The sequence below is a fragment of the Diuraphis noxia genome, unplaced genomic scaffold (assembly GCF_037042655.1).
Source record: "Diuraphis noxia isolate RWA-SAM2 unplaced genomic scaffold, SU_Dnox_SAM2 contig0001, whole genome shotgun sequence".
NCBI classification, from domain to species: Eukaryota; Metazoa; Arthropoda; class Insecta; order Hemiptera; family Aphididae; genus Diuraphis; species Diuraphis noxia.
Genome location: NW_028301711.1, coordinates 17,993,166 through 18,006,012, shown reverse-complemented (window position 1 = coordinate 18,006,012; position 12,847 = coordinate 17,993,166). Strand labels below are relative to the sequence as shown.

At 27.6% G+C, this 12,847-nt stretch overlaps 1 protein-coding gene and 1 long non-coding RNA gene across 6 annotated transcripts; one reads left to right on the top strand and one right to left on the bottom strand.

Moving 5' to 3' along the window:
* Positions 1–130: 130 nt before the first annotated feature.
* Positions 131–7,895, bottom strand: LOC107170429 (uncharacterized). Of its 5 annotated transcripts, none has more exons than XM_089217027.1 (10): positions 7,761–7,895; positions 7,560–7,690; positions 5,930–6,280; positions 5,638–5,802; positions 2,672–2,753; positions 2,544–2,606; positions 2,378–2,459; positions 2,180–2,304; positions 1,919–2,117; positions 131–1,845 (listed from the first exon to the last, which is right to left on the bottom strand). In XM_089217027.1, exons 5-10 carry the CDS (start codon positions 2,732–2,734, stop codon positions 1,763–1,765), a joined length of 615 nt encoding a protein of 204 aa, XP_089073153.1. In that variant the 5' UTR covers positions 2,735–2,753; positions 5,638–5,802; positions 5,930–6,280; positions 7,560–7,690; positions 7,761–7,895; the 3' UTR covers positions 131–1,762. The 5 variants fall into 5 exon arrangements, 4 of the variants coding, with proteins under 4 accessions (XP_089073153.1, XP_089073151.1, XP_089073152.1 ...); XM_089217025.1 differs by having other exon boundaries at positions 133–1,845; positions 2,378–2,606; positions 5,930–6,060; positions 6,145–6,280; XR_016189661.1 differs by having other exon boundaries at positions 136–927; positions 1,680–1,845; positions 2,378–2,606.
* On the top strand, positions 4,214–7,121 carry LOC149060097 (uncharacterized). The gene is made up of 3 exons (XR_016189662.1): positions 4,214–5,031; positions 6,566–6,632; positions 6,983–7,121. It is a non-coding gene; the product is annotated as an uncharacterized LOC149060097 (long non-coding RNA).
* Positions 7,896–12,847: the final 4,952 nt, after the last annotated feature.

Below are 12,847 nucleotides of genomic sequence, written 5' to 3'. Positions count from 1 at the left end.
TAATCGTGTATTCTCATTTTAATCGCAAAAAATATATTTTTATAGTTTACATAATTTGGCGAATCAATAATATCAATGTATAGTCAAATATAACTAAAATAATATGAACGAATAATTAATTTTAAAAAATGTTTATACAGGTAAGATATAAGGAATATAAGTAGTTAAATACATTCACATACATATGCAATTATAAATCCAGAAAATATAGGTACCTAATTATATTAAAATCATATAAACTATTATACAAAGAGCCATAAATTATAAATACATGTGGGTTTTAGATAGTATTATTATATACAATATTTAGTATTATAAAATTATAATAGTAAATTATTATAGTATAATTGTAAATTACATATATATTTGTGTACCTATGATAAATCAAACCATAACAAGTATTTCATTGTTAGAAAACATGAATAAAATTATTATATTTAATGCCCACTCATGCGTTTCAGCTAAAATTTTGGTCATTATAATATGTATGTACTTCAGGAGATTTTTATTACAGATTTGTATTTGCAATAAAGCCAAAACTACAATTTTAACCATCATGCATTTATATTATATACAATTACCTTAATAAGTAAATTATTTCTCTCTAGAAAAACACTGAGTATTTTGTATAAAATCGAATTGCAATATTTTTCAAACATTATTAAAGGACAAGTTTAAGCTAATTTTATAAACTTATATATATATATATATATATATATAAATATGAACACAATTTTATATCATTTAATAAATAGAAATTGGATGTAATAATAATTATTTCTAATATATGTAATCACGTGTAGATTGAGTTTGTAAGATTCAAACTTCTTTGTAGAATTCCAAAGTATGACCAAGTTTCAAACCCATTTTGTTTGATACAATATCAGCTCTAGTAAGTAACAGTAGAACAGGGCTGCTATTGAGATCCTAAAATTACAGAATACTTTCTAGTACAATGTTACTTATCTTCAATTCTGAATAAAATGTAGAATGTTGGATTGATTTTAAAATTGCATCAACTTTCGGTGCATTAAAAATGTTTTGACTTTTTAATTTAACATCTTTCTTAGTAGGAAAATGAATCTAGTAAGGTTAATTATTGTTAATTAAAGTCAAATTTAAAATTCCCAAAAGTGTGCAAAAGTTTCAGAAAAAATGTAATTTAAGGTTTCTCATACGTTGTAATAATAGCTGTTCAAAAATATTTAAGGTAAATGTATGGTGATAATGTGATATTGACTCAAAAGTTTATTATAATGAATACAGTATGACAAAAATATGCATTAATATAATAATTAAATATTAATTATTAATTATTATAATAGATGCAATGTTTTTGGCTAAAATTAAATCAACCTACCATAATACTAATAGAACAATAATTTTAATGGTAATGCCAAAACATAAAACATGAAATATACTTGATATAAATTATAGAATCATTTTTCATAAACAATATATGAGCAAGTTTAAATTTAATATATTAATTACAATGACTTATTTGATACTTACAGTACACAGCTGATAGGTACCCACTTGCCCACCTTTTTTATTAAAAATTAAAGATTGTACACAGAAAAACTATATGAAATTAATATTTTTTTTAAATAAATTAATAATACATTACATATTTGAACTGTAATTTTTTGAGATAAATGCTTTGTTAAATATTCAATAACCTCAGCTTTTGTCCATTTTGATATATTTCGACATTAATACTAGGATATTTATCATAATTTATAAAGTCCGATTGACTATGGGATCAACTTCTTTCTGAATCATTGTCATTTTTATTAGATGAACCATACACTATTGACGAGGTGTCTGGCTTAGGCTCAACATCATCTAAATACATATTTGATTAAATTAATGTATAGTTAATAATTACATACAATAGATGTGGACTGTCCAGTCTTACCTTCAATATTATCATATTTTGCTTCTTCTTCTTCTTCTTCTTCTTCTTCTTCTTCTGAGTTTATTTGAGTAGCCAAAGTCATGCAAGGAGTACATACATATATATCTTTTTGTAAGCATTGCATTGTTTTAATATCATAGGATTCATAACAATTGGTATGTGAACCAACATCACAAGTTATGCAGCGGCGATCAATTTTCTAATAAAATTTAATTAAGTTTTTAAGTATGAATTAATACTATTATTTTTTACTAAGCTCACCGACTGAGATTCATTGTTGAGACATATGTTACAATATTGTTTCCTGCATTCTTTACAGAACCAAGGACCATCATCGAGTTTGTATTTCCATACAGGCTCATCGACTAATAAGCAGTGTTTATGGACTATAAAAAAAAATAATTAATCAATTGTATTTCAAAACAATGAAATATATTTATCAATTACAATTATTACTACCTTTAGTAAAACATATGGGACAATCAAATTGATCGGTCATTTCTGAAACTGCTGAACAAAGATAACATGTTTCTAATGTTTCCTGAATTAATGGAGAATTTAGTGGTGAATTTATTAGTGATTTAGAATCATTGACAGATGACACACAATCCAATGGTTCAGTTACCTCAGCTACTGTATTCATCTCGACACTTTTTGGTATTGTTGAATTTCTTTTTTTTCTATAATTCTGTAATTAAAAAACCAATTGAAATTTTAAAATAATGTTACATAATTTTAAAAATCAATACCAACCGTGTTTCTATGAAGTCTCTCAGGTATAGGTTCTTCATGAGTAATTGATTTATTATTCGGCATTGTTATTGATGAAATGATACTTAAACAAATTCACAACATAATTATAACAAAGATAATTTAAATGGCAGTTGGAAAAGTAGGTATAGGTTACTTTATATGTACCTATAATTATACATTTATTATTGTTATTTATTATATTACTTTATAATTTATATACTTAATAGTAATATACTAACATTTCAATAGCTAGTATTATTACCAAATTATTTTTTGTATTCTATTTGTTCAAATCATTATAATATGCCATAATTATTTGAATGTGTTTGCGTAAGTACTACCTCTTATTTTTATTGTAAAGCATACAATGTAATTAGATAAAATACCTACCTAAATTTAATAACAAGACTTGCATGTTATTGTTTATTTTTTTTTCTAGAATAAGTTATATTTTTTTTAAGATTACAATACCTAGGTATTTAGTTACAAAACTCAACAATTTGATAAATCAACTAAATTTTGCCGATCATAATATTTCTTATAATAGATAGATAACTTAATATAATTTTCAATTACTATTTAGTAGTATACTAGTATACATCTTAGAGAAGTTGCCATATGGAGACATTCCTATAATTCTATTCATTAGATGTTTTACATAATACATTTGCAGAAAGTAACTAATAAGAAATATTGCATTATTATATATACTTAAGTATTAATAAAGTATTTATTTAACAGAGAAAACCAGGTAAAACTATAAAAGAACTATGAATAACCTTAGGTTGTGTCTTACTTATAACTGGTCTGCTTTTTAATTTCAACCGTTTTGTTATATTGATTTATTGTAATAATACATCACTGTAACAAAATCTGTTGTCACCGCACCATTCAAACCACCGGTCTTATACGACCCGTCTATTAGCAAATGGTCTATGTCTATGGTTGTAAGTCGTAAAGCGTTGAGTAATGATTGAGATACTGGGTTTTGGGACGATGGAGAATTGCTCTGGTGCGCAAACTAGCTGTAAGCGAGAGCGGCGTGATGAGCAGTCTTCTAGGAGTTAGATTACGAACGCGTTGATAACAAAATCTCAATTTAACGCGTTGAACACTTACCAGACAGTGAATAAAAACGGTTTATATCACTGGAAAAAAAAAGGTCGCACCAGACAGTAAATAAAAACGGTTTATATCACTAGAAAAAAAAAGGTCGCGCCAGACAGTAAATAAAAATGGTTTATATCACTAGAAAACAAAACGGTTAATATCAATTATCATGGATGAAAAATATCTCGTTTCGCCTTGAAATAAGCCATTGATATTAAACATATGGATACAGCATGATTCCTTTATAGAATATATATTCAAGAGGGATCAAGAGCAAAATTCAGCAAACAATCAGAAAGTAAGGATTTGTGGTGATTACGACGTGTTATCACCACTTACGCTAGCGCGTTCGTTTTATTATTGTCGTTACCATTTTGTTCCTAACATTGAATTATTTGTACTTGTTGTAAACGTTTTTATACTTGTTTTTATTACTATGTCCCTTGTATTATTCACCGTGTGAATTATAATATTATTGTAACTTATTTTACTTGTACTTTTTTCGTGACCGGTATTCGCACAAGTCCGTGCCCCTAACCGATTTGTCTACGGCTATCGCCACGATTCGCGGCTTGTTTTAAAAACACGCCGAAACGCACCGCGTGGGTTGCATTGTTCTTTAATTTACTATTGTTTAACTTTGTTAAATATATTGTTTTTGTTTTGTTTGCCGAACAATAAATTTCGGTTTTATAACCTGGTATCGCAACAAATTTGTTTTTTTATTTTTTTTTTAAAACTTCTGGTCTGTCAGAATCGTTGGTTGTTAGTGTTGAGACGGTTTTTCCTCCACCAGGCACCAATGCCGCAGATTATTATCATATTATCATATAATCATATCATATCATATAATACGTACATTACCTGCTCATTTTTTAAAATAGATATTTAAAAACAAGTAAGGATTATTAAGGATTCATATAAATTATATGAATCCTTTATTATATGATATAATACTTAAGGAATATACATTACCCGCGCATTATCATAATACCACGACACGTATAATTGTGTTTATTCGTTGCCTTTTATTTTATAAATGTTGTAAGTATAATGTCGTTTACGTCTTCACTTACGTGCAATATATGTAAAAAAGTTTTTGGGTACCATCGGAATTTAGTAGCACACAGAAAGAAGTGTGGCAGTGGAATCGTTGTAGAAAATATCAATAAAAAATCAATAAAATACCCAGACAATAAATGTGGACAATTATTCAGCGGATATGCATTGCTACGAAAACGTGTTGAAGAGTAGGTACCACAAAATCGTTTTAACAAAAGAACATATTTATTTTAAAACTCTAAATGGTAGGTAAAATAGGTAGTAATAATATTTTATTTATCAAATAGATCTTTTAGAGTCATGATTATATCACCTTTTATTTTTATTATTAAATATTTCTAACTTTAAAATATAGAAAAAATAACTAACCGATAACAAATGTTTTTCATGGTGTTGAAGAAATAGGAATACCTTTCACATCAGTGAGTTTTAACAAGTATTCTATTAGTGGTAAAATTATGCCCTTTTGTTTTTCAACATTATTATAACAGAGGTTTCTTAAAGCCTATTCCAAAAGGACTGCGTGTATTCAAAAAAATCAAACAACCGGTCTATAGTATGTATAAACTTAATAGTTTCTTCAACTAAAATTAAAAATATAGAATTTCAACATTTTAAAGATTGCATAGTTATAATCATTGCCAGATAAATTGAACCGGCGGCGGCGGCGCGAAAACGAAAAGTCCCGGTACCGCCGGCTCAATTTATCTGGCAACGACTGTAGTATAGTTAGTAATTGGTAAGTTACCCACCTATTGGTTAGCTACTACTAATTACTTGATTATACGACTCACAATTTTTAAATTCAGAAATATTAAGACAATTTAATGCTTCTAGAGCATCAGCTGTTGACGAGCTCAGTGTTTCAGCAGCTAATCTCACTTTCATAATATTTTTTCGCCAATCTACATGTGATGCACTTATTTTGTTGGCAAAATTAAGACCCATTTTTTGTTGATCTAAGAGAAATAAATAATATTAAATATAAATAAATATTTAAATATAAAAACACATTGTAATCATTTTTTAAGTAGATAATAGAGTGAATAATAGCCAATTAGTTCACAAATTACAATAAAATACTACCTATTACTTTTATGTAATTCTTCAATAAAATTCCAGCAGACAACACCATTTTCATTTTTAAATATTTTGTACGTCGCTAGGGCATTTCTTGCCAATTTTAAATTATGGCAAGCATCAGGTATGTAATGAATCTAAATAAATACATTATGATACAATATGACATACATAAATGATATTAACTCAGATCACTTGTTATTAAAAATATAAAAGATTACTTTCCATTCAATTCCTGGAATATAAAACGATTCCTTGTGTAACACAATCAGTCTTTAAGTAATACATTTAATTTTGTATTCGGAATACGTATTCGAATAATGTTCACAAAATATATTTAGAATACATTCTGGAACACTAAAAAAATCATTCGTTTTATTCCTTCTGTACAAATATAAAACTAATTTTTATAAACATTGCTTAGTCTTGGCAAGTATACTATTTTTAATTTGAATTGGGTAACTAATATACTGTATAGTAACTGTTTAGCATGTACTCGATCATTGTACTCTGTACTGGTTGGAAGATAGGAATTTCCTGAAGTCATTGCACTTTAAAATTTAATTTAATTATGCATTTTTAGATTTATCATATACTTTAAAAGTATAAACTAAATCACATTTATATTATTTCATTTTATAGGGCTCACTGTGCCAAAAATGTAAACAGCTGATATATAAAGACAATACATCACATATATATTCGAAAAGTAAGATAAAGAATTAAGATTGTGTTTTAAATTCAAAATTATCTTTTTAATTGTTATCCAATCAAGCTTTATGGAGACATTTAATGTGTTCAGGTTTTTGAATTATACTGTTGAAAGCAAATGACTGAATAATAGATTTTAAATAAATATTTTTATTTATCCTGGTTTTATCATAATAATAATAACTACTATTATTATTTAAATTTTTACCAAGTTCAAAAGAAATCACAACTAATTGATAATACCTCTTGTCCTGGTATTGAATTATTGTGATTTAAGTTTGTCAACCACTTTTTTTACAATATGTTCTAACTATCAATTAAAATTAAATAACTTGTTTTTACTTCCAGTACAACCTCAATATTCTTTCCAAAAAATACCCAAGGTCCACAATACAGCAAAAAAACTACCAGTGTCTTCAATTTCCTTGTTTTCAAATTTATTGAGGGAGATTGAAATTGAAGAACAAAACTCATCATTTGTCTCAGAAAGTAATATAATAAATGAGAATTTAGTTGAAAATGAAATTAACGACGATGAAGATTCAGAAGATTATACAAAACTGATTATTGCTGTACGTAAACGTCATCCTCTGTGGGATCAATGTCTAATAGATATGAACCCATAAAACAAAAGTTATGGGATGAGATTTACATAGAATTAAATGGTTAGTTTTTGATAAGCATGATTTGTTATTAAATATTTAATTGAAAAAATTTACTCTATTATAGGTGCATATTCAGTAGACACAATAAAAAAAAATGGAAATATTTGAAAGAGAAATATATTCGCCAAAAAAAAAAAACCAGCAAGTGGAGCTGGAGGTGGAAAAAAGAAAAATTGGTGTCACACGAATGTATTACAATTTTGGACGATGTTATAATGAACAATAATAAGTAAGATGAGATTATAATATTATCTACCTACTTGTACATTACTATAAAACTGATGTATGTATGGTACAAATTGCTGTATATTTATATTTTCTTAGAACAACTAGCAATATAAATTCTCATCCGATGAAATCATAAGTTTTCAAGAACCGAGAACTAAGGCATCTAAAAGTATTAAAAACAAAGTTTACATCTATATTTTGCACTTACATACATATTGATAATTAGTAATTACCATTATAGTGTTTTTATTTAATCTTCAGGGTCAAATAATGATGCATTTGAAGAATCCATCTTAAATTAACTACGTCAATCAAGACCATTACTACCACTGTCAACTGAAAATAAAGCAGATGAAGACCAACATTTTGTTAATTATCTAGCATTGCTTATAAAACAGATACCTAAAAACAAGAAAATGTCATTGCAAGCAGAAATAATAAACAAAGTCATTTCCCTTATGACAGAAGACTAAATTATTAATATTTTGTATTAATTTTATGTGTGTTTTGTTTTGAAAAGTTCTAAAATATTAAGTTTATAAAGCCAAAGAAGACTAGTTAAGTTATGTTATTTTCATGATTTAAAAAAGTATTTAGTTATTTTGTAATAATAATATTTTGTTTTGAGAAGTTGTAATTTTTTTTTGAATACAGTTTTATTACATCAACAATAACACAGTTATTTTTAATTAAAGCAATTTATAATATTGGAATTCAACAGAACCATTACTTGAAAAATAATCTTTTAGTTTGTTTCTTATTATCTTGGCATTAGCTGAATAAGTATTAGTATCCAGTTGATTGATAGAAGCCAAAGCATCTATTTCCTGATTATTCATATCGCTATTAGATATTTCGGTATAATAGCGAACACCTACAATATATATTATATAATGATAAAAATTAACTAATAAAATTTATAATACTTAAGAAATGATTACCTGCATTTTGTTCAGACATTTTTATGAAATTATGTAATACAACCGCGGCTTTTGTAATTGCAATAACTGTTTTTTCTCCAGCAACTATGGGTTTTCTAAAAACACGCCACTTAGAAGACATAATACCAAAAGTATTTTCAATAGTGCGTCTGCTTCTAGAAAGCCTGAAAAGGAAAATATTTTAGTTTTATCAGAATAAAATAATATTCAATTTTATTTAATTTGTGAAAATTACCTGTAATTGAAAATAGATTCATTTAATGGTAATCGTTTTTTACCTCTTCCTGGCCATCCGCATAAGGTTTTCTAAAAGTGGAAAAGCTTCATCACCTACTGCATAATATGGGATTGGTCCACTTTTATTATCTATTTCTTTTTCAATAGGGAAACTTAAAGTTTTATGCACAAAACCTTTGCCCATTTCTGAACTGGAAAAAACACCACCATCACTGCACCTTCCTGGTGCACCAATATCTACTACAGTGAAATTGTAACTAGCATCACACATTGCCAAAAGTATGATACTATGTGATCCCTTGTAGTTAAAGCTCGTAGAACCAGTGTTTGCGAATGCCTTTAAAATAAACATATATCATGATTCATGAATAATATCAAAAACATAGATAAAACCTGATGAACAATATGTTTGTCATCAATGCTGCCTAAATAGTTAGGCATTTGCCATTTGTTTTCAAATTCTTCTGCTAATTGTTCCCATTTATTAGTGTCTGGCATAAGTAATACCTGAAATTTAAAGTTATAATTCATTATTAGGACTAAACATTATACCATGGTTGAAAATATATACTTTTGGGTTTAAAGTATCTCATAGAACAGTACAACATTGTAGTATTAAATTACTAACAGTTGATTGTCCTATACGGAAAGAAAACACTTTAGATGTCATTGATTCCCCCGGATGCAAGATATCTATTAATATAAAGAAGTTAGGTTTATATGCTCATGCAAATTTTATATACAATGTGAAAATTAAAGTGATATTTAAACTATACTAGATATAATATCTTATTATTATAATTGTGTGACTACCTTAAAGTGGCACTTAGGATTTCTCCAACTGACAATACATGTGGTCGACTAGGAATACGTTTAATTTGTATACCTATTATGCATGTTAGTTCTTCAAATGTATTTGAAGACATTCTCATAAAATAAAGTGCAGAATTCGACAATTGCTGTTCATTTGTCAAACAATGACAATGGCCATGTACCCGTCCTCTTTCAAAAACGGTTTAATATACCATCTGGGTTTCGATCTGATAAAAAAACTTTTTTTATTTTTTTATTGAAACATAATATTAATAAAATTTAAAAAATATATGGGCCAGTGGGTGTTAATCTGCTATACAGTAGGTAACAAGTGAGTCACTGTAATGGATGGTGTTAAATTTGAATTCAATCATATAATATCATTGTATAAGAAAAACGATTCTGAGCGAAAACGGACAGTCAGCCTATGATCATATATTACTAAGCACAAACTACTGTGTTGTAGTTCATGTTACAAGTATACTTGATGATATTATTGTGAATAAAGTAATTTATATATTTACCTATCTACGTAGAACCTTGTTTTAAATTTTCAATCCTAAGCTATAAAAGTTGAATATTTTATACATTTCTACTACAAAATAATTATCAAATTTTAAATTCGATAAATTTGTTGTCAAAATTCGAATTTTAAATTATTATAAAAAAAAATTGAGCCTATTTATTTCTAATATTTTTCTACTGCTATTGTAACAATATATCAGGAGCCTTGCATTAAATTAAATTTACACGCTTTTTTACCCAACAAATACAATTTTATTGATATTTATAGAAAAAAAAACTAAAAATATTGAAAACTGACAATGTCCGTAAACAGCTCAAAAAGTATCAAATAAGTTTCAAAATTGTATGTTGTTATATAAAAGGTTAATATAAACATTCAGAAACAAAATACAAAAAGGTTATTTATTTATACAAACTCAAATCCAACAAATTATTTACAAAACAAATTTAGGTACCTACCTTAGTTTTTTTTTTTTTATGTAACATATACAAATAAGACTTTTCTCTTGTGTACTTCTGTATTATAATTATAATAATAATTATATACTTCCATTTCTTGACTTCTTGAAAAAACTTTTACTAAAAAAATGTAATCAGTTTTTCCCATTATCAGCTATGATACGTTTGGGAGTCGGGAGACCGTTCATATCGGACGGGCCTGGCCAATAAATGCACGTACACGCGAACGTATGTAGCCGGGTCCACACGATGATAGTAAGTTACTCTCGCGATAGTTGCTATCGTGATAGTACTATCGAATACTATCGCCGTGTGAACTACATGTCAATAGCTATCGAATATGTATATAATATATATATTATATATATATATATATAACTATCGAACCATCGTGAGAGCAGGCAGCTGCAGCAGCTCTCGCCTCTTACACTATCATGCATGCATGATAGTTGAGAGCTACTATCACGATAGCGACCAGTGGCGTCCCTAGACCCTTTCATAGGGGGGGGGGGGGCGAACTTCATACATCACTTATATATTTATATGAAAATACACCAATTACTAGGTTTTTTACCTTTTAATTAATTTTAAGAAAGAAAATAGAGGTCATGGAGGGGGCGACTGCCCCATTCGCCCCCCCTTGAGGACGCCCCTGATAGCGACTCTTGCAGTCTTGCGAGACGGCGAGAGTAACTTACTATCATCGTGTGGACCCGGCTCACTGATAGATAAGATATACTGGAGCACGGACTCGCTATTCTCACAATGATACAAAAAACGAGCCGTCCCGAATCCCGCTTTCCCCACCATCGGAGGGCAAAACATATTTTCATTTTTACATACGATGGACGTGTAGTCCTGATTATTTTCATACATAATTCTTAATTTATTTAAATTATTTTTTTAATTCTTTAACAAATTAAATGTAGTAGTAATTATAGTCATTACCTTATTGTATTACGATGATTATAATATATGATTTAATGATATGGTAAGATATGAAAAGAAAATAATAACTCACATATTTTAAAACAGTATATTTATTATTTATACATTTATTACATTAATAAACATTTTAATCTAACATACAATTTAAGACAATTTCTGTAGGGTCAACTTAATATAAATATACATATAAAGGTAATCTAAAAAGTAAAAACATACATCTAATAAATTCACAAATTTTTAAATAAAATTAATTTTGATAATTTTTTTCGGATTGAACATTTATTTTTCAACACTTGTTTCAAATGATATACTCTCTGGTAATGGCGCATTCTTATATTTATAAATGTTTTACAAATTAGTTTAAACAACTTGTGGAACTGAATACTTCCACCTTTAATGCGCCTATTAGTATATCCAAAGGCTGAACACGAGACAACCATATTGAAGATCAGTGGCGTAACTAAGAGGGATCAGAGGGTGCGGTCGCACCCGGGCCCGTTCGTATAGGGGCCCAAATAAATAAAAAAAATTTTTTTATTAATTATTAATAAAAATTTAAAACTACTTATATTTTTCTATTATAATATACTATTGAACAAATCATTTTTTTTTATTAATTCAAAATTGTTAGATACGACCTTTTTCGCTGCGGTAGGCGATATGGGTATGAACATTATTATGTCAACGTGGACAGAATAAACTCTGGACATAATTATCAAATAACTCGAACACCGTTTTAATGGTATGAACCAAGTAATAAAACGTTTTCTTCAATATTACCAATTAATATATGTTCAATGAATGAAAATGAACTTAAACATTTAACTACCTCTTTGGTAAACAATTATGAACATGATTTAACAATAGATTTGGTCAACCAAATTATTCAATTTAAACGTTCGTTTGAAAATCAAATTTCAAAATTAAATTTTGTGCATGACTTGGCAAAATTTATAATTGTTGACAATTATTTAATAGCGGCAAGTTTTCCAGATTTATGTACAGCTTGTTTTCTTTTTTTGACAATACCAGTGACGGTGGCCACCGCAGAAAGAAGTTTTTCTAAACTCAAAATAATTAAAAACTATCTTCGAAGTACGATGTCTCAAATTCGTCTGTCAAGTTTGGCAATAATATCAATAGAAAAGAAAATTGCGAAAGAAATTAATACATCAGATATTATTTCTACTTTGGCAAATAAGAAGTCCAGAAGAATGTTTTAAGTTTTGAGTTAATTGTTATTTGTTACAACTGCTATAACTGTTTACTAATTTTTTTTGTATGTATATAATATGAAATATTAAATTAATATCTTTTATTTGAAAAAAATTTTTTTAGTTATTTTAGTAAGGTGATTACGCTCCCCCGGATCTTCTTAATATATATACCTGGACGAT